The 23,730-nt window shown below is 38.9% G+C and overlaps 1 protein-coding gene across 1 annotated transcript; it reads right to left on the reverse strand.

The window, feature by feature from the left end:
* Positions 1–280: 280 nt before the first annotated feature.
* On the reverse strand, positions 281–22,822 carry cdc42ep4b (CDC42 effector protein (Rho GTPase binding) 4b). The gene is made up of 2 exons (XM_079261029.1): positions 22,681–22,822; positions 281–4,158 (listed from the first exon to the last, which is right to left on the reverse strand). The coding sequence occupies exon 2, from the start codon at positions 3,979–3,981 to the stop codon at positions 2,992–2,994; it is 990 nt and encodes a 329-aa protein (XP_079117155.1). The 5' UTR covers positions 3,982–4,158; positions 22,681–22,822; the 3' UTR covers positions 281–2,991.
* Positions 22,823–23,730: the final 908 nt, after the last annotated feature.

The following is a 23,730-nucleotide window of genomic DNA, read 5'->3' on the forward strand; positions in this document are numbered from 1 at the left end:
ATTAAAATGCCGAATGTGGCTGGAACTCTTTCAGAGGCTCCCTCAGTAGACGTTGTAGGGGCAACGTCAAGGTCAGATTTCAATCAGCGTTCTGCGTATTTTGGAAGCAGAGTGTGAATAAACTCTCAAACAAGTCTGAAAATGAGGCAGCCTGTGGTGAGACTTAGAGATTAGGGGAGGAAAAAAAGAAATAAAAGCAGCCAAGCCATAATTAAAGATTACCAGCTTTCTCTTTTATTGAAAAATATAGAAGTTATTCCAAAGAAAGAAAAGTGAAGGAGGTAAATATATTAATATACTGTGAAACCAGAAGATGGAAGAGGACAGAAAAATGGTACATAGTCGGCATACCACTAGTATAGAAAAATTTCTACAGCTGAACTTTGAGCCAGTAGGGTTTTTTTCCACCACTCACCAAACCACTGCTTTCAGAGAATGGAAAAATTTTAAGCAGACCTTGTTACAAAAAGTATTTGCACATTCTTCACATGGTTTATTCTGGCCTACGAAGGAGTTTCCCAGAGAGACGCAACAGACGCCGGAACCTTAAAACAATTACAAGAAAGCATTTCGGCGTAATTTAGAATACTTTATTTCACTTTTCTCCAATTATCTTAAATTTGTGCTCAGGCAATGTAGATTGGCTGTTAAAAGTACAATTTGACCACAAATATGTCATTTAATGTTAAACTGCTAACATTCCTCTGGCTCCTACCACTCACACTGCTGATAACAAAGATTGTTCACCCACATCACCCACGGCACCAAGTTTATTAACATTATTTGATTAAAACATCCGCAAACAAGGAGTGCTTTTTTCTGGCTTTCTTAGGGATATATTTGAAAAAGTCAACTTCTTGAAACTTTAAGTGAGGAGCTTTATCAGCCCCACTGATCCAAAACGCACAGATTTCATGATCAATAGAAGACATCTTAAAATTTGGCCCAGATTATGAAAATATGGAATAATTCTCACACAAATGCTAAAAACAGCATATAAAAGCATCATTATGCAAACAGGAAGGTTCAGAGCCTGACTGATGATGTTGCCCTCATAGTGAAGATGAGTATTAATCTAAAATTGTTTATTCTATAAAACATGTCCAATCTGATTGCTATAAACAAGACTTTTACTCTGCAGCACATGCAGCAGAGTGCACGTCACAGCTGTGCACGTGTGTGGAGAAGAACGTTAAACAATAATCAGTTTCCCTTTTCATTACAACTCAGACACAACCATGATGTGTGCATTTGTCTCCACAATATCAGCAGATACTGGAATATTTCTTTTGCTTTTACTAGCCATAATTTAAATGTAGCTGGGCCTTCGTCAGCCCTGAGCACACCGTATCAGCCAGGCTCTAATTCGGTGAACATACTTGCCAGTTTCCACCAGACAGATTATAACTCCCAAACTTCTTGCAGCTCGTTCTTTGTTCCAGGACATAACAGCTCGAGGCAGAATGACACAGCATCCTGATTCTCTGCACAAACCCTGCATCAGCGACGGAACCTGTAACCTACTGAATGAGTGTGTGGTAAGCTCACTAAACACACATAAAAAAGAAAAGAAAAAAAACAAGGAGAAAGCCCACCTGTCTGATCCCAACCCTGCTGGTTCTAAAGCAGTCCCAGCTGGTCGGGGGGGGGGATCTAACACATTTAATGAACAGACCAGGAGAGGGCCGGATGATTGGTTGATTTAATCATCTGTTCCTACTGTGTGATCTGGGTTGTGAAGAGAAGGTGAATATTATCACCTTGGGGGTCAGGAAATGTATTCCAGCCCAGTACTCCAATACATGCCTGATGTCCTTCTATTAAGTAGCTTTGCTCTAATAACACTTGAGCATGATGTTAGATCCTTTTTCTCCCCTTTTAGATGAGCCCAGGCTCATATGTTGGACAGTTAAATCCCAGATATTCTGTTACTGTAGCTACTCCCTTCAACACATCTCTCCGCTAACCTGCTAATATTACAAACCTCCTTTATAATTACAGGTGAGAAAACATTCATTATAGCTTGCTATTACCATCACTTCTGTTTTCTTTTTAAAAAGTACCAAAGAACACATACAAAAAGGCCTCTTTTGACAATTCACGCTGTCTTCAGCAGGAGTGATGCGATTTACACACTTCATATGTATGGGAGTTCACCACTTAGTCTTATTGATAGCTTACCGTTAAATTTCTGTAGTGACATATCAGAAGCCCATCAATATAAATTTTAAGACATAGCAGTTTACATAAAGAACAGTTCATCTCTTATGATAACGAATGAATAAATATCACAGTTGTTTGGGATTTTTAAGAATATAGATCTTCCCAAAAAAGTGGCTAAAAATAATGTACTACCAAACTCAAATACAATTGGCTACTGTATACTGTATGTACACATCATGTAAAAATGGCATAAATCACTCTTAAACTTAAAGACATGAAGCAAAGGAATAACTATACATGTTAAGAGTCTAACTCAAAACAGTGTCACTGGCTCCACTTTCATTCCCACCCACACCGATTACAAACCTATTGGTACGCAGTGACTTAAGCCTTTTTCGGAATCAAACATCCAATCTCACCATCCTTCCTCTAATCCCACCCTGACTTTTTAAATCTTAAAACGGGAATGATTTCGCCTTCTTGGATAAGGTCTGAACGTGTGAGCCAGTATTATTTTGAACTTGTGTAATAATCAAAAATGATGTGCTCAGAGTTCCGATGTTGCAAGAATTGCATCAACCAACCCAACTCAAGAAAGGTACTTATTGAGCCCTCTGTGCTCAAGCAGAGCTCGCGTCTCCTTTCTACAGCACAGTGAAAAAGGCTTAATTGGTTTTATTTATGATGTTGATCCAAGTGTACTGATATTAGATCAATCTACAATAACAAACCTCTTGTGGCCCCAATTCCCCGGCTTGTGATAGCTCCTAAAACTGGTTCTCATTTAGTGCCCTCCAAAACTGTTCATGGCAGCAAAATTTGCTCAGTCTACACTCTAATCTCATCGTCATCCTCATCCATGAAGGTGAAATCTCTGTCATCTTCTCCACGTGGCGAACTGTACTTTGCACTGTCCGTGTCGCCATCGTGGAGGTGGTACTGAGGTTTATCCGAGCCTGAGCTGGACACGGAGCAGCTATCCGTGTTGTGATGGTTGTTCCTAACGTGCAGCTCCGGGGTGTAGGGATCCACCATGGCCTTGTGCTGGTACGAGCTTCGAGGTGGCCTTGCAGGGGCCCGCTCCTCTGCATCATCGTCAATGTGGGGAATGTGGGAAGGGGAGGCATGGCCCTCGCTACTTTTGCCTTCCTCATAGCCGAGGTCGTCGTCTTCCCAGCTTCTCTTTTCCATCACGCTTAGGATATCCCCGAGCATGGAGGGCCCCAGGTCAATATGGAAGGACATCATGGACTCTGCATGCTTCATCCCACCTCCTTTAGGCACAGATGGAGGTAAATCTGTAAGTTCACCAAAGTTGCGCTCATCAAACTCTGCATCGAGCGATGCCATTGCTGCTGCACCGTTGATCGGCTTGTCAATCTCTGTCACTGTCTTCATCGGGCTTGAGGAAACGCTCTTTGGCAGCTGGTTGCCTCTGTTGGCGCTTTCGTCGTTGAGGTAAGGCAGAGATATGGCATTTTTCACAAACTGAGAAGAGCCAGCAGAAGGTCCCGTTGTGTTGTACTCATACTTGTCCCCTCGGTTTACAGAGTGAGAACGCTTGCTGCTTCTGAAGGTGCGGGATAGCAGCCCCGGTTTGGGACCTGGTGAGCCATGCTTTGTATCCGGGTCTTTGGGAGGTTCCCCGGATCTGGTGCTTAAAAATGAAGTGTCCCCAAAGGCATCGCCCCCTCGGCCAACGTGCATGGTATGACGGAAGTCCCCCAATGGAGCGCTGATCATCTCAGCAGTCAGGTCAGCCCGAGACCTCCGCTTTGACTGGTTAGAGTTGTTCACCAGCTGCTTGAGAATAGGCATGATGGCAGTCTCTTTTTTTATTGTCCAAAGTTGGAACTCAATCTGGGCTTTGTAGGCGTTAAGGAGAGTTCCTTCCAAAGTTCTTTGGCAATTTTATCAAAGAAAGTATATTTCCTGGTATTTAACGTGTAAAGCCATTCTGGTCCTTCAGTTCAGGTTTCTTCTTGATGAATCGGCCTAGAAGAACAATAGACAATATTAAGCACATCAGCCAAATGTAATCTGGAAATGTTCCATTAATAACAGACATAATATACACTCAATTTATAACCAAATACCCTGCTTTCGTTTCTCATTGCCTCCTATCTAATAACTCACTGTCTCCTGATTTCCATAAAGCACGGAAAAGTTTTGCTGCCAAGGCTTCAAAATGAAGACTCACTTGAGGGGTTCTAGAATAGCGAAAGCTTTAATATGCAAAAGTCTGTCAGGGTGTTATGTAATGTTGAAAGGGGCTTTTCTGGTACCAAGTTCATAGCTTATTCCACATCAATCCAGTAACAAGACCACCAGTGAAGTTTGCCACGGTGAAGTGAGTTCCAATTCAAATGAGCTTCTATTCCTCAGATACATTTTTTTTTTTTTTTCATTTCTTTCCATCTGCTGTCTCCTTCAGTTTTTCGCTAAGCTACAGTGTCTTCTGTTACCGCTGTGCTTTAGTTCCCATTTAGGCCCCCTTACTGTTACATAAGCAGAAAGACAGGATACTGGGAGCCAAAGCAGTTCAGCTAAAAGGAATAAAAGGATGAAGAATAAAAAAGAGCTGAGGGGGAGCAGCTACAGTGTGGATCAACTTATGGCACAACTCTGAAAGTCCAGATCAGCTACATTCTTTTGTTGTCCTGACATAATCGAGGAGATAAAACCTTTCCACCACTAGTTTTGTGTATTTCTTCTCAGCTGTGTCACTTCAGCCTTGAAGGCACCACAGATTTTATGGTCTCTTTCACAAAGCACACATCAATGTTCACCTTCTAAATAGCCTATTTCCACTCTGGTGAGGGGTGTAAGTGTTTACTAAATGCTCTGTGATGTTGGTTTTCTTCTGATAATCTTAAGAATTAAACTTTTAATACAATTCAAAGACCAAAGTCACTTGTTACTCAAGTCTTGAAACATGGTCTTAAATCCAACAGAGTGGGAAAGAGGTTTAAACACCCACTTATGAGCAAGCTACAAGCGACATGTGTTACTGAAATTAACAAGGGCCTCAATTGTTTTTTCCCCAGACAGCAACAGCATCATTGAGTGTTGTCAAACTGGAGCTAAAGCCCACACTATAGGCTTGCTTGCGTATCTCTTCCATGAATGAATGGGAGCTTCACTCGACAATATTCCAAAAGAACGTCACCCATAAAAACATTTGCATTTCTGACAAGAACCCATTGAACTGGAAAGGCAAGTGTGGCACCAGAGGGAAGGGGAACAGAGCAGGGTTTGATAAGATGATAAAAGCTGGTACTTTTTTTTTTTTTTTTTTGTTAGCCCTTCATTCAAATGACAGATCATCCAAAAAGACAAATGAACTCTATCCACAACTGCAGTTTCTTCCGCCGCTTTCAACAGCTTCATTCAAGATTTACTCTGTAGTTCTGGCACTAATGGAGGAAATGCATTTTTGGCACAAAAGCTGAGCAGGGAGCAAATGAAAAGCTTATTTTCGATTTCTATTGTCAAAGCTATCTGAGTTCAAGTTCACCCCATATTGCTAGACACTAGAATAAGCTTATTGTTGTGAAAGCCATTTAAACAGCAAGTGAATGCCAAATTGTAAGCTTAAAGCAAACACATACCACTGAATTCCCCATGAGCAAATGTACCACGGTTAAATGAATGAAGTATGATCCAACAGTAGGTAAACCTTTATATTCATTGTGCAGTAGCCAATTAGCAGCTCCTGCAAAAGAAGAAAACCCAAAGAGGGCTGCTGAATATGTCCCTGACCACTGAAGACAACTCAACTGATGTGTTCCTTCTCACTGACCAAGGTTTTGTATTTCTCCAACATGAGAGCAGAGCACTGGCCACTGAATGGACTTCTGTTCTTAAGCCGGCCGAAGGCAGGGAGAAAAAAAAATGAATTCCCTTCATGGAGCAACAAGCTCATTCAGATGGATTAACCCTTCCTGGTGGCCACATGCAGGGCAATAAGACAACCTCCACAGTGCTGTAACTGAAGAGGAATGCTTTTGATGTACCATGTCACAAGAAGATATTCTGTCTCAGCAGAAAATATGTCAGTGAGTTCTCAAATATCAAAAAGGTGCAAACCTCACACCTCAGGTCATTGTACGAAATGGCCTGTTTTATGCCTCTGGGCACCCCTTGATGTTTCATGAGGAACAGTTTCAAAAACCTCCAGGATCATAAGACACCATTATTGTGGCCTTGACAAAAGGTGAAGTATGGCCCACCTGCAGCCTTGTCATATTCATTTTGAGCCTTTCAGTTCCCTGTAACATAAGTCCAGAGCTACAAGACTTTCCTGTTTTGAGTAAAGGACAGATTTAAATGAGTTTGTTAATGTAACAGCCAAATCTGTGATCATAAAACAGGGTGTCCATGGAGTCTTAAAAAGTTGATAAATTGTGGCAAAATGAAGTATTAAAGTTTTAATCAGGGATTTATGAGGTGTTAAATTTTATTAGTATACAAGCTTTGTCTGAATATTTTGAATCCAAAAAGTATATGAGGCGCTGGCGTGCTCGGGTGTCTCAATGTTGCACCTTTGTGCATTTGTGTGACGTTACACCTTGGCCACCATGCCCAGAGCAGCGGTTCTGACTCAATATTCTTCTTCTTTTTTTCTTACAGCATGGGGATTTGCCATGTTCATAGGGTTTTCCATTGCCAAGTATGTCAACAAACATATATACATATATATCTATGAAGCGTCTATTTATAAACATTTATATAGCTAACTGGAGCTGCAGCTGTTAAAGTATTTAAAAGGACACTTTGGCACTGTTCAGTTTTTGCCAGGATGTTTTCCATTTCTTTTTTACTGTTAAATTAATTTATTGAGATGTTAATAATAATAAGTTTGAATTTATTATATTAGTATCTTTTACTATAGTTTTGACTTAATTTGTTTAAATGATAATTTTTTTTTTTTTTAAGGCAAATTTTATGATGCAAATAAAATGCAATTAATTTATATTAATTACAAAGCATGTATTCATTTTTTACATCAAGTCCCATACCATGTGTATATATTATATACAGATATTGTTTACCAGCTATAAATGTAGGTATGTAAATATGCATATTAATATGTGTATATGTATGTATATATGTACGCATAATACAGTATGTGTAAAAAAAAAAAAAAAAAAAAGTCATTGTATTTCACAACAGTATTGTATGTATAAAAAAAAATATAGTAATTTATGTGTCAAAATGTTATAGTATTGTGTCACAACAGTATTGTATGTGTCAAAAAATAGTATTGTACATGTCACAAATCATTTTTGTAAAAGTACTATATGTCACTACATTACTGTTCGCATCAAAAAATGTTATATTATGGTATGTGCCAAAATTTGTCATTGTATTGTGTGTCAAGACATAGTATTGTATCTATCAAAAAATCTTATTGTACTGTTTGTGTCAAAGAATGTCATGGTATTGTATGCATCACTAAATAGTATTATGTAAAAAAAATGTCAGCATTGTATGCATCAGGACAAAGTATTGTATGTGCCACAATTGAGTGTAGTGTTGTCAGTCATAAATATAGTATTATGTGTCATGTCATAGTATTGTATTTGTCAAAAAATCTTATAGTACCGTTTTAGTCAAAAATGTTATTTTATTGTATGTGTCAGGACATAGTATGGTATGTGTCAAAAAATGTCATATATACACACACACACACACACACACACACACACACACACACACACACACACACACCTACCTGTTAGGGGTGGGAAAAAAATAATCGCATAATGAAATTTGCCCAGAAAGCAACTTTTTAAAAAACTATTTAATCAAATAATAGTAAAAAAAAAATAAATAAATAAAATAAGCTCAAACTCTATTAATGTCTGGATAAATAAATGTAACTTGGGGTCTGTCCAGTTTTGGCCAGGGATGTTTTCTATTTCTTTTTCACTATTTAAAAAGTGTTACTTTAACAGCTGAAGTGCCAGTCATTCTCTAATTATGAGTCTACACAGTAATTTTAACAACTCTTTTCTTTAATATACAGTAATATCTGACCATTGAACAGTGTTTGGCGCACAAGCCGTAAGTCTCGTTCCTCTCAAGATTTTACGAAAATTCCAGTTTTTGCAAGGTACCCAACATTTTGGGGTTATCTATTTGCTGTGGAGAATTTGCTACAGCTTTTTTTTTTTTTTAAGCTTTTCACCCTCATTTTTTCCCCCAACTCTAGAATTCACGGTTATTTTCTTCCAGAATACATAAACAAGAATAATTTTTCTGAGCGGCCCTGCGATGGACTGGGAAGCTGTCCATGGTGTACCCTGCCTTTTGCCCAAAGACTGCTGGGAATGCCACAGGATGTTAAAATTATTTAATTTTTATTTGGACTACAGAAAAATAAAAAGCAAGTGGGAGCTCCTAAAAAGTTGTGTCTAGTGCTAAAAGAAGTTTTTGAAATTTAAGTAAAATTATTAAAATGCTAACTGGAACAGAGCAGGCCTTTGAACCTCTGGTAAACTTGACAGTTTTCCAATATCAGTCGCCACATTTCACGCTGTAGCAGGTAAAAGTCTACACTGGCAGATGATGAAACAACATGATGACCACATGGTGGTGGACACCCCTGCACAACTGGAGAACCTGCACTGAAGCCCAAATCAACAGCCCAGCAAATGCCAAGGCTTGATGCCAGTGTTTTGAGTATTTATTTAGCATTTAGTTTAAAAGCACAGTCAATCAGAAAAATTAAAAATATTGCTATTGATTTAGTTGTATGGCATGAACAGTGGTTGACTTCTGAATGATAGTGTTAAGAATTTGTGACTGCAACATCTCCACTTATTTACAGGTTCTATAACTGCTATTGTCCCTAAATTTGACCTTTATGTATTTTTACTGAAAGGAATAAAACACACGCAAGCTGGACTTTTTTTTTTTTACAACTTGTTTCACTACATACTGTCTACACATCAGCACAATAAATACTAGCAAGAATAAGTCCAGTTTAACCTTTAACATTAACACTAGCAGTAGATTAAAAAAAAAAAAAAAATTCCTGTGCTACTGTTACGCAGTGAAGATACAACCTTACAAATCAGGACTTGTTTTTGTTATAATTCATGTTTACAATGGACATGATATTATCTAGTTTGTTTGAGCTGAGAATTATTACCTCAGTCCTTGTGCCAGCTGGTGACAAAGCCTTTATGTAAGCGTGCACTCACAGCGCCATGTGACTCGAGCTTCAACTGAGACAAGTGGTGACGGGGCCATGAATGATTAAGAGCATCTTATATCACCAGCTGACTGATATGGGCAGAAAGACGTCACACATTAAAAAAAAAAAAAAACACTCATCTGTGTTCAGGCTTACACTTGTAAATCCCAGAGATCACACACCATGCTCAGCTATCCCCATGCCACTTTGGCTGCTCATCCAATCTGATACTGCCAAGCTAAAAAAAAATTAGGCATAAAGTGTCCTTGCCCTTAAAACTTTAATAAGACGGTGAAAGAATCTATAATTTATTTTGAAGGTGGGGGCTTTTGGACAAAAGCTGTAGAATCAGGGAGAGGATAATTACACAACAGCCATCTAATTATTTCTGCATCTATAGATTCAAATGTTGCCCTAAAATGATTTAAATAACTAAAACAATGTCATAGTTGGAAGCATTTTGTTGCCAAATTTTTTAATTGATTTCATATGAGTAACCAAAATGGTAACTTTTAAACATCAGATGTCAAACAGATTATTATCTGTTTGAGCAATGACAAACATCTGTTAAATCTTGAACTGCAGTCTCCCCCCTCTGCTTGACTCAGTTATATTGATATGCTAATGCATATACCAGCTAGCCAAGGCCAACTATGACACTCCTAATCAATTAATCACCAGAGCTGCATCACAATGAAAAGTTCCTATCTTTCACAAAGAGCATCAGCAAATTTCATTTGCTCCAACTTTGTCAGGCCCCTAACTTTCAGCTCAAACGTTTCATTCCCACGAGGGGGAGGGGAGGAGAGGAGCTGGTGGTGTCAAAAGGATTGGAATAACAAAAGTCTGTTGATCATGAAATACTTCACACATTGGCAGCCGAACAGCATGATAGAACATAGCACTAAAATAGATGTGAATAAACAGCTGTATGATTTATGATCTGCTAATTGCGTTTACTCTCCACACAAACATGACATTGATCATATCATTACAGTGGAATGTTAACAGGGAATATTTGGGCTGTAACATCCATGTGAATGGTAAACTGGCAATCTCAACATTGCTGCAAAACCACACACCTCCCCCTCCATCAATGTCGCCGACACACCAGCAGGACAATGGAACAGCACAAAAACTTTTCAGAAATGGATCAGTTTTTGACTCAGCCTCTCAACGCTTGAGGTTCCAACCAAATCCAGCATTAATGTGATGTTCCACAACAAGCTCAATCTACAGAGGTATCCTCGTGATCTTCAGGGTCTAAAGGACGTGCTGCCAGACACCACAGGGTCCAACCACAGAGGTCCCAAATATTTGTTCAAACAGCTCTAAACTGTTTTGGCTGAACAATAGAGAAGCTAAACAATTTCAAGCAGTTTGTCATTTCATAAAAACTAAACACAAACACCATGACCTCGATTCCTAACAATCTACACCTATAACATAAGCTGAGCACATTTGTTACAAAATTTCTAAGAAATTCAAACTTTTGAGCCGCTTTAGGACACACTGATATTTAAAAAAAAATCATCTTGTAGGTCAGAGTAAAACATTTTTACCCTTGTTGTGCAGTGTATAACAGGTAAAATCAGAAGAATGATGAAGCGAAGATTCAAAGTTTAGTCTGAAAGATTTGCAGCCATTCGCACTAATGAAGTCCCATTGGTTACCTTCCTCACAAAGGTAACCATTGATGTGAACAGAAAGTACAAAATACAGCATGCAACAAAGGAGCTAAGGTTTGTTCATTAAATATAAACAACAGTGAACTAACAGGGAGAAGTGAGTAAGTTTTAAGTCATGCAACTGGTATAATTATTTTATTAGTGCTGCTCATTATACTTTTGTCTTTGTGTTTAACTTTTTTTTTTTTTTTTTTTTTTTACATATTTACATGTTACATCTATGTTTTCTTTTAGATTAGAAATTTGTATTGATATGACAACTGATTAGTATCAACATAAATAACTGGCACTAATAATAATGCTGGTGTTGATATCAACACAAAGATACACATACCTAAATGAGAAGGCTGTGGTCAAAACTACCACACTATAATAAAAGTTTAATAATAAAATATTCCAGGTATGTTTGAGGCTGAATTTGACTCGCATCATTTCGCCACAGTCTTGGTATGAGCTCATTAGCAAAGCCTCCATCTGATTTCACTGTGGTTTTTCATGTGGCTCAAAGTACTTTTTCATGTCCCCTCAGAATTTCTGAGCAAGCAAAATTCACCACATTGATAATAGATGAGGAAATATGATGGGTATGCAGCATTTAAACTTCAGCTCACGTTGCTAAACTCTTCTAACATCTGAAATACAAATCACATGCAAGTCTAAAATTTCAGACTGTTAAACAACTTGACATGTTTCACCACAATCTGATGACCCTGTAATTGAAAAACAATTCAGTAAAAAAACTATAGTTTGCTCCTTCATTGTACTTAATTAGTACTTGCAGCAAATAAAACCAGTTCTTCCTGTTTAACTTCATATTTAAGTCTATGTGCGCAAAAGCCAAACCCTGCATGACAAATGACAAATATCCTGAGCTGTGAATGTTGAGAAAAATTCACTACCCATGTATAACATACAAGTTCCACTTTAATTCTATTAATGGGTTAAATGAAGTGTGTATAAAAACATCTATAGCCAATTATCTGACACTAAGACGGAATGAAAGAAGGCATCAACACTAAAAGTAAAACCCCAGTTTGCCCACAACAATGTGCTATGTTATATCAGTAAAAAGAGAAAATATGGAGATGTAATAACATCTAATGTTTACCAGGTTTTTTTTCTCCTAATATTTAGATTGTTTGTAACAAGAAACATACAAGAAACATACAAGAACAAGTTTGTAGTAATTACAAACTTAATCTACTTTGAGTTCAGGTCAATAAACTGAATGTCCGGATCATGTCTGCATTACGACTGTATATAACTGTTTTCTGTAACATGACACAATAGCACTCTTACAGGTAAAGACCTGGTTACATTTACTAGTTCTTACCAAGGAGGAAATTTGAACTTGCCAAACAAAGGATGGATACATTTAAGCTGTCTGTTTTATTTTGGAAAACCTCTCAGACAGGTACTAAAAGAAAAAAATCTTGACTGTACAAATTTAGTCACAGCTTAGTTTTTCTTTCCCATCATTATCTGGGCCAAATAAAGAAAACCTTGAATATTTTCCAGTATTATTTGAGCCCCTTTGCTCTTTGTCTGATATATGCACATCATCCCTCAAAGATCTTGAAATGGAGGTAGTAATTATGTTTTTATTTATAACTGCACTGTTTTCAGTTATTGGATTTGCTCACACACACACCTTAAACACCAACATCTCCTGTACGCTGGAGCCCAGAGCTGTGTGCTCAGCCTCCTCCTGTTTAGTCTGTACACCCATGAGTGCAGTCAAAAACTAACTGTGGTAAGATTTGCACATCACCACCATCATTGTTTAGACTAAAAACAATGATAAGACTTCATATTGAGAGATGATCAAATACTTTCCACTGTGGTGCACATAACCTGCCTTTCAATATGTAAAACACCAAGTAGAAAGGGAGACAATAAAACACCTCTGTCTACACCAGGGGAGCAGCTTCACACTTCCTTTCCTCGTGTTTAGGAGATCACAGGAACAGCTTAAAAAGCTAAACTTAAACACTGACTTTAAAAAAAAAAGTAGAAAAACCTGAAACATTACAAAGTAGTTGGACAACATCCAAGATGGGAAAACCCACTAAAAGGAAAATGAAAAACAATTAAAAACATCATCTGAACTCATTGGCAGAAGCATCTCTCACAACATTGCTTTCTATCCTCAAGCTGCAAAACTACTGAATCGAAAACAATAATTCAAGATGTTAAAACTTAAAACTTGACAAATAATTGCTTTTCTTTTTCTTGTTTCTGAATTACATAAAAGGATCCCTTCCTATGTGTTGCAACACAATCTCTGGTTGAATAATGACAATTAAATTGTTATTGAATCACGTTGACATAAGCTAGCTTTAGGAGTGCAAACAGTCGAGCTACAAACATATAACCAAATCAGCATCACAGTTGCCTAAGCACTACAGGCCTTCTGTGTGAGAGTGTGTAAACTCTAGTGGATTAGCCTGCAAGGCCTCATTACCACCCAGACAAAAAAAACAAAACCACAGGAGGATTAACAGCAGTGTTTTCAGTTTGTGCAAATAAAACCAGCATGCCTGAGCTGGCCTTCTGCACTTTGTGGTGGGAGCTCAGGACCAAAAACCCAAAAGCTCTGAGGCCAACCAGTCAGCCCTGTGTCCAACCACAACATTCATATTCTATGCATTTTGCAATGTGGCAAAAGCTCTTTTTACAATACAATTTTTACATTAAGAGATATTTTTTCCTTAATCTCTCCAAATCCTAACATCGTAGAGCAGAGGACGACTTTCCAAACAATTCCTTTGTGTTTTCAGTCAAGCCGACCTTTAATAAAGCTGTTCCTTGTGCGTGGTTGGACAAAGCACTGGGTGGGCTATCATGCTGTTCTCCAGCCACACAGCGTTGACACCATTCATGACTAAAAGCCAAGCAGATAATGAACATGTTTCTTGATTACAGAATAAACTGTTGCCCAAGACAAATGTCTCCTGAGAAAATGTTTTAGGAAAGAAATGAAGCTTGTCTCCATGTAACATCTCAAATTAAAAATGACAGAAGGTTGCAACCTTTTGCATACGGGTCAGTATTACTTCAGGGACTTCCAAAAAAGGGTAGGCACAGATGGAGGCACTGAAGAGAAACATCCTCAAAGGGGCGGCGGAGGGCGTCCCTACTGGACTCACTCGCTCATGCCAACAGTGACAGACGCTCTTTCACCGTGTCCTGCATGAAATGTATCCAAACCCTCATTATGCCTACAGTGGAGAGATTGTACTAAACTCTGTGTGTGCTTATGTGTACTGTGCACATGAGAGTACTTGTATAATCATCGAAATCCTTCCCATCAGTGCTTGCAAACAGACAGGATTCACGCCTGGTACCAGGGGTCAGGATCTGAGCCAAGTGGTTGAATAAACTGTCCAGGGCCTGCCGGACAATGAAACAAAGCAGACTTTCTACTGAGGATTGTTCATTATAATAGACAGAGAGGGAATACACAATGCTCTACTGCAGCTTGAATCCCAAATGCACAGCTGGCTTGTGCCTTGCTAGTTAATAAGTCTAATATAGTGGCTACAATAGCTGCTGCTTTTTTTGTAGGTTTTTAAAAGAAATTCAGACCAATTTCATGTCCATGGAAACACAATGTTAAAATCATTAAAGGATGACACAAAGTCTGTAACAAAGCGGACACACACACACACATGCAGACAAACACATGCATTGTGGTGAAGCCAGTAGGTGGTTCCTCAGTGTGACTGGAAGATAAGTGACCGTTTTCTGCACTATGTCAACTTCTCAACAGCTCCTGGTCTTTTTAATCAGCCGCCTCCCTGCTGAAGTCAAGCACCAAACCCCAGCTATAAAGGCCTCAGGCAAAGAGCCCCGACTAACAAGATGAGTTAATAAACCCCTGTGGTGTTAACTTCAACGATTGCTGCTCAACAAAACACGAACATGAGAGCAAAGAAGGACAAAAACACAACCACTTAAACCTGTCCGAAACTTTAGCACAACAGTACCAAGGCAGAAGCTTAAACAAAGTCCTGATGTTTGCATAATTTCTATTCTTCCATGATTTACTATCAAGATTGTGAATTATAAATGTAACTTGTTATGAATGTGATTTTTAAAGAATGTTTAATGGAGCAAACTGGGATGAGTTACATCTCAGAGGCTCTGCTCACTGAGATACAGTTGATCAATGTGCAGGTAATAAATGAATGTGCCACACACAAACACAGCAGTTAACATGTTGAAAGTAAAAAAAAGCTCTCAGAGAAGTGATTAAACCATTTTGACTTGTCAAGTTTGAAAAATGTGCCACTTGCTGCTTCTTTACCTTGTTTATGCTTTTGTTCTTCAGATAGAAGCTACTCAGGATAAAAACATCTGCTTAATGACCAAGTATAAATCATGCAAATTTACGTTCAAGTAAAAACAACCTCGCTCTAAAAATAAAGGGAGAAAAATTGCCAAGCAGTTTAAACATAGATTCTATTGATCATTTTTAATTTAAAGTAGTGACACATTTCAAATAAAGTTTTAATAAGGGTGCATTTAAAGCTGTATTGCTTCACATCTTCTTTCAATCCATCTCTGAGGAGCTTCCAACTTAATTTATAATGTTAAATATTTTTCAAATTCTGGTCAAAAAAGGATTTTGTTTGTCACATTTTTGTAGCATTATTCACTTTAATTATTCATAATGTTTTTGGGGTCTTTTTTGGCTGGTAGGCTGTTTTAGGACCATGCATTTTACTATGAAGCCATGCTGTTTTAACGCAGGATGGGGGTTGGAATTGTCCTGCCGAAATAAGCAAATCCTCTGCAAAACATGTTGTCTCAATGAGACCATATGCTCCAGAAAATCCTGTTTTTATCATTCAGTGTTATTGGTGCCTCCACAGATGTGCAAGTTACGCATACCATGTGCGCTACTACACCTCCAAAGTATTGAGACTACGGTACCCGGATAACAATCCAGATGGTCTCTGTGCTTCTAAGTCCAGAGGACAAGCAGACATAAAAAAACATTTTGTCAGAGTTAACAGTGAGAGGAATTCATCTCAAGATTCAGCCTCTCTGAGATTGATTTATCTATTTATTTTTAAAAAATTACTAACCTGATAACAAAATAAATAAAATTTTAAACATCCCCTTACATCTTCTATTGATTTAATTTTATAATTTTATAATTTATATTTTTATTTAGAACACACATGTCCAAGTCTGGCCCCTGAGACATACCGCCCTGCAACTTTTATATGCAACCCTTCTCCAACACACCTCAATTAAGTGCATGGCTCGCCACCAAGCCTCTGCAGGTTGGATGGCATGCAAGCTCATTCTGTTATTTGATTCAGGTGTGTTAGAGAAGGGATGCATCTAAACGTTGGGAGGACGGCAGCGCTTGAGGACTGGATTTGAGCATCCCGATTTGGAACTTTTCCAGTCCTTCAATGCCCCTTTCCCAATGTATTTAAAAAAATAAAAAAATACAAAAATAAAAATAAAAATAAAATAAAAAGAGCATATAAACTGGAGGAAGTACAAGTGATCATTTACTCCGACTCAGATAGTGTTCAAATAAACCTTGTCTTAGCAGATATACTTATATTATAGCCTAAAATGTCAGTTTTGATTAAAGAAAGGCTTCACTAAAACATGCAGGTCTGTTGTCAAGATGAGAAAAAACTTTTCTGAAGTACCACCTCATGATGACACGTTACAAAGTACTTTTTACTAATAAAACTAGAAACAAACTGTTTCCTGCAAACTGTGCGTAAAGTGCAGATAACATGCTGTGGCTGGGAAGTGTCTGCATGTGGATGAAATGTTTAAAGTCCATCAACGGCTCCAGCATGTGCTATATAGAAACGGTTCACAGGTTGTTGAGAGTCATAAACAGTTAAAACATAAACAGATACACACCCAGCCGATTTTAGCATTAGAGGCTAAATTTTCTGGAACTGAAAACCCAACAGTGTCACACAAAGGACAATAGAGGAAAAAAAAGAACAATCAAACCTTCCTGGCACACCCAAGCTGCATGCATGCAGGTGGGAAAAAATAGCAACTACACACACAAGTACACAGAAAATGGGGCTTAACTGTAAGACCCACGAGTTAAAGCGATCCACATCCATAGAATAAAAAGACACAAAGGATCCTTATCTATCGAGGTATTGTCACATAACCTTGGTGTAGTCCCAGCACAGGACCGCTGACCTGGAAATGTCCTCTAGAGGTTCAGACAGGAAGATGCGCAAACCCTTACACACAAGGAAACAGGTAATTCTCACAGGATCGGCAGACAATTGGGACACAGCAGTTCATGTGACCGTTCCCATCTCCTGAATGAGTTTCCTAGCAGAAGGTGTCCAAAAGTCACACCAACAGTCCTCCTTTGTCTTTTCCTCACGCTTGACAGGAGAACCACTTGTTTCTGTGACACACAGTGCCTGGAAACACTGAAGATCACTGGACTGTAAAAACAGCCAGGTCTGGACCAGAACTGCCAACTTCACATCACCAGTCACACCTGTTGTCAATACATGACCCGATCACACACACACGACAAAAACCTATGTGTTATTGGTAAAGGAAGTAACTTAATACGAAAATACATAGTCAATGCTTAAGTGCAGATTCCTTAGGAGAGTGGACTGGCGCTCTGACAGCTGATGGCAGAACAATCGATGTAGGATTTCTATTGTAAACAGAAAAAAATAAGCCACCAGCAATCTTTTTTAAACAGATTTGTTTGCATATCTAAGCTAAACTGTTCAGTTTTAAGCTGCATTTGCACAAAAAAGATTTTCAAATTAGTTCCACTACACGGAAAGATGTACATTTATAGCTAAGAAAGAAACTATTAAACACATTCTGTGATTGTTTTCTGTAAAATGGAAATCTTAGCTTTAGTTAAACTAGGCTGTATGAATGTTTTCTATTACTTTTGTCTAATGTAAAATCTCAAATTCACCATTGCTTGTTGAAAGTCAGTGCCATTACAAATAGGTCCCCATTAACAAGCAATGCTGTGACACCTGTTTAAAACTATGTTTCTACAATTATGCAACACAATACGGAGGGATTACAGCAGATGTCAGCTCAACAGGTGTGTCATCTGATGATTGAGATGTTGTCTTGTGTTACTCTTTCAAAGATTTTAAAGCAAAGAAGATGCTCCGATTTGTTTGGAAAGTGAGATCAAGCAGGCCACTTACAGCCAGACTGGAGCCGTCTTAACTTCAGACCTGGTAATCATCCAGACGGGTTTTACAGCATAAAATTAATAATGTTGACGATAAAAACTGGTTGTGATGCGAACAAAGTTTAGTATTATGCAGTTTGTGATGGTGAAACATGCACGTTTCAGGTTGTAGCTTCTTACTGTAGATGGTTTCAGAGGGATAACACCTCTCTGTTTACAGTTCTAAACACTCGCAGGAAAATAATTCTTGTTGAACAGGTTATTTTCCCCTACAACTACGATACCATGTGGATAAAAAAACAAAACAGACAAGCGTGTGTGAGATTGGGTGTCGTGGTAAAGAGTTGTTAGAAAAAACAACAGAAAGTAAAGTAATTTTTTTAAAGGAACTGTCATGATTTACATTGATATCTGTTACATTTGTGGTTTAATGACACTAATATCTATCTATCAATCTATATCTCTATCTATCTACAAAAACTGAAATCCACCTGAAATAGTTGAAATTCCAAACTAAAAACAGAAACACTGCTAATATCTGATGCTGTTGTACTGTTTACTTGCTGGGAACAAGTCTTCAGGGAGTATCACCTCAGCTGTTTTGCCTCCGAGATGTTGATTATCCGGTTCGCCTAATTAAAGTTCAGTGTGAAACCAAACAGCGGAACTGACCTTACACACGAGTACACGAGTACAAATCCAGCTTTACACATCCCGATCCGTTGAAACCTGCATGTATATGCTTAATTGGACTTAAATGGGCCAAAATTTCATATTTTTGCATCTTTTTGTACAACAAAATACAAACGTACACTACCAGCTCAAAGTTTGGACACACTTTTTCATAGGATTTAATGGAAAAGTGTGCCCAAATTTTTGACTTATCTTAAAAAGGTTTTTCTATAATAGCAACTCTGATCAAAACTTGTGACTGACAGGCAGGATATTACGACTTTACATCAACTTACAATAGTGTGAAGCGTTTCCAGAATAATGACCTACTACAATTTAATCCTGATTTTATAACTTTAGTGTCGTCTGACAAAAATACCTCTCGGGTACGACAAGTTCTGTACACAGGTCTCCAACAGGTAAAGTCATTTGCAGCAGAATGTCCTGAACATTTCTTTCTGACAACTCATGGCATTTTGTTCTACTCAAATTACTCAATTGCCTTTTTTAAAAAAAAATTCTTTCTTCTAAATTCCCGTCAGTATTCATTGCATGTAAACTTGGAAGAACAAAAAAAAAAATCAATGTTATTGACTTAAATTCGTATCAAAAACATAAAAACAATTCTAGCAAGGGAAAGTAAAATATGTATGTAGTAAACAGCTTTCTCTTTTCTTATAAGAAGCTGGAAAAGCTCCAAACACTCAAACAGGAACATGGAAAAAAAAAAAAAAAAAACATTTGTAATTGTAATGACCAACTGGTCATTTATATGTATTCAATGACAGCTGCTGACATATTGCTTTAAACACACCAGACTTACAGAAAGCAACAGAGGCACCGGACTAATTTCCAGCAGGGACTTCCTGTATGACTGATTGATCTGCTTGTGGGTCTCCTAACAGCAGGTTAACAAGCTACAAGACGCTGACGTAACGCCGTCCAAAGATTAACTCAAACATTTTCTCAGAAGTCCAAGGACTTCTCAGCTTTTCTGCAAGCAGGTTTGAGACAAAAGTTTCCAGGGAGTTCCCAATAATCACTGCAGTTTTGTATAAAAACTGAAAAAATACACACACCCTGCCACATTTGAAGTGATTAATACTTAGATGCAAGGTGAGGGAGTGTACTTTTCATTTTTTACTGAGTTTAACTTAAATTTGAAGGCTAAAAGGTTTTTTTTTTTACAGTCATGACTAAAAAGTAAATAAATACTATTCACTCCAGGAAAATTATCTTCTTTGTGCCATTTCAGAAAACACAATCATGTCTTCTTTTTCTTGGCCCAAGCACCACTACACTTCTAACCTGTGTAAGTAATGAAGGATGTAATGTGTTTTTCTTCAAGTGTAGGATGTGTAACAGCAGCAGAAGCACACAGACAACCAGCTATCAAGAGCAACTTATCATTACCTTTCCGTTTCCAATAGACCTGCTGCTAAAAGTGGCAAATAACTTCCCCAGTCTCTCCGAAGGCACAGGAAGCAACAAACTGCTACACCTGACCCTACTTAAGCTGTTTATACAGTATTTCTTCCTGCATATAAACAACAGAAAAATGTTCCTACACATTCACAAAACCACATAGTAAAGAATCCAGAAACACAAACTAAGCCAAACTTAGGGTTGTTCACAAGGAAATGAGCTACCCACCGACTTTATTAGCTGCATGAGAAACTGCCTGAAGTTACTATGTTCAGAAGTGTATGACTATCTGCCTGTCCCCAACCCCCACTTCTGCACACCCTCTTTCCAATAAAAAAAAAACAAAAAACTTTAATGACCTCAGCACAGCCAGAGTTGGGAAGGTAGCCAGCTTCCTCGCTGCTGCACTATCCTCCACAACTCAAATAACCTCAGCTGCAAGAAAAAGCACCGTCAGAGATGACATATACACTGACTCACTCCTCCCCTCCCCTCTGGCACAATAGATCTTTATGGAAAGATAGCTACCTGAAAGCCTTTAGAGAAGCCATATACTAAGGAGCTGAAAGCCTTGGGAGTGTGTGCAGCAATGCAGCACTGATGTCGCCAGAGAGAAGACCAAAAAAGCAAGAAGCAGCAAGAAAAAAAAAGTGTCGCTGCTGGCTGGATGAGGATCAAAATAAGCCAAACCTTCATCAAGATGCGTCACGACTTGCTCAAGGTGAAAACTAAAGTGACACTTTTCCAATTTCTTCATTTTTTTAAAGGTGAAACTACATAGTGAGCAAATGATTTATGAAGCCAAACAGCAAATCGAGGCTGACCTGACGCTTGTTTGTAGGGTGGGGTTATATGCTTGTGTACAAGAAGGGGTCAGAGGGCAAGAGTTGTGCAAAGACAACACTGATCTAAAGCCCATTAGTCCATACGGCCTCCTACTATTGTTCAGAGTGGCAGCTTAACAAGAATGAGGAGCTGGCTACTGGCAATGAGTAGCGAATAATGAAACGGGGTGTTATAAAGTGGACCTGCAGACTTTATGGTCAGTGTAGTTAAAGTCAAGCCCACACTATACTGCTTTCAATTAGAGCCTGATGGATGAGGCTGAGCAGGTACACAGCCACCGTGGTGTAAATTATCCAGCTCATCAGCCATGACAACTACAAGACAGATGCCAAGTCTGCACACATAAAGAGAAACTCACTGATGACACATGGTGAGGGGTGGGGACATATTTTGTGGGTGATGGATAATGTAAAAGAAGCTGTTTTAAGCTCTGGGTAGATTCCCAGAGGTTTTACCACGCTTTGGTGTGTTACTGTGATCCTACTGCAGAGTATTAACGTTACGTAACTCTCCGCAAGTATAGGCCATGCTCAGAGATCCATCTGCCCTGCTCTGATTAAATCATATCCTGTCCTGAAAATAGTCATTTTTAGGACACTTATTTCAGAATCTGCGACCTACTTCCAAATAAGTTGTCCTTTTTTTAACAAGTAGCTTGTGGACACACTAATAATAAAGGATCCTACAAGTGTGCCATTTGTAATGATCCAATTTCACCTAATCGGTCTGAAAAGCAGCTCTGTGTTCATTCAACAGGCCCCGGCCCAGGTGAAAGATCATAACATTCATTTTTCTTGTGTTTATCTGATTTATTTCAAGAAACCTTGACAAGATGGATTTTATATTAGTAATATATGCTTTAGAAAATTGTTTGTGGTGTGCCTTGTGATTTTTTCAGTAGAAAAAAAAAGGTATACCTTGACTCAAAAAGGTTGAAAAACACTGCTCTAGATTATGTTTCACACAATTACTTTGGCTCAAAAGTATCATCAAATGGGAAACTTTCACCTGTGGCAGAATAAAAACATTCAGCTGCCATCAGACAAGCAGATTCACAGAGAATTATACTTATGTTTGACTTCTGAAGTTTCTTCAAGCTTGACTTTCTTAATGTTATAAGTTGCCCTGAACTTTCTGGTCCTCATCAGACTGGGGGGGCGGGGCGGGGCGACACGGAGGACGCCAGAGGTCTCAGAGTTCCGGCTCCATCTGGGACAGCCAAGACCCCGATGAGTCTGCCAGGCGCTGATTGTCCACGAGCACATTTGACATTCAAATTAGATGCGGATTTTCACACCGTTGGCTTCACTTCAACCCACGTCTGTTCTCAGACTCTCCGCAAAGTCTGGAAACTACATATAAAACACCCAAATCACAGCTGAACAATAAGTAAAAGTCCACTCTAGACAATAAAACACAGCTGAAGTGGAGGAATAAAACGACTCGCTACTGCGCAGTCAACCTTAAAACAATAGTCGCACATGAAGTAAGGTTACCTTTGTTTGCGGTCCACGCGGCGGGGAAGTTTCACGCTGTATTCCACTCGGGTTTCTGGAAACAGCAGAGACTGAGTTGTAGCGAATTTAGTTTACTTTTCAGAGGGAAAGAGACGTGGGATATTCCCCGTGCTGGTGCTCCAATGTCCGTTTAGTTTGTATCTGTGTGGCGCACAAAGCGGCCCTCCCCCCCCCTCTCACGCGCCCGGGAGAAGCGCCTCCCCCCTCTCACGCGCCCGGGAGAAGCGCCTCCCGCTGCGCCTTAAAGGGACAGCGCACCTTTTATCCTTCCTTCTAACAATGGCGAGAACTTCAACTTGGTGGAGCCCCCCCCCCCCAACCAGTTGTTGAAGATTAATGGCTTTGAAATGAGACCTTCAAACAATTCAAGGTAAAACACTCGAAAAAGCGTCATTAAGTTACAGTTTGAGTTAGTTTGTCATGCTGCATAACTTAATTTACCTGTTAAAAAACTGCTAGTGTATGTAGGGTCGTATTATCAGTGCACAGCCCCTGGGCCCAGAGTGTTCCAGGGGCCCCCTTTCCCACCTCAACATTGTTAAAATTGTGAATAATACACTGTGAAATTACATTTCTAATAGCAATACACTAGACACTGTGGTGTAACTCTCTGGCTTTTATGTACATTTAGTTTCATGTCCAAACGGCTGGTGTTTGCCCTACGTGAGTCCCACATAGTCCCCAAGTGGGCATGGGCCCCTGGGCCTGTGCCCATAATGCCTACTGGATAATCCAGCCTTGAGTATGTCTCACAATCAGGTGTAAAGTTGTTACTAAAATAAAAGAAAAAACAAAACAAAGAACTCTTTAATAAGAAGTGAACATGGCCGCTTTGACACAAGCTATTTGTTTGAAGCTTCTGTTTTGCATTTAGCAATGGAGAACATGAAATTGACATCACATGTTGGTTTATTCCAATGCCATATTGTATTTCCCGCTTGCTCTGAGGCTGCACAGAGAATGTGAGGGTCCCTCATACTGTGTTGCATGCTGGGACAAAAGCGCTTTCTTATGAGTGTTCTCCCATTA

This window comes from Telmatherina bonti (genome assembly GCF_933228915.1).
Source record: "Telmatherina bonti genome assembly, chromosome: 21".
NCBI classification, from domain to species: Eukaryota; Metazoa; Chordata; class Actinopteri; order Atheriniformes; family Telmatherinidae; genus Telmatherina; species Telmatherina bonti.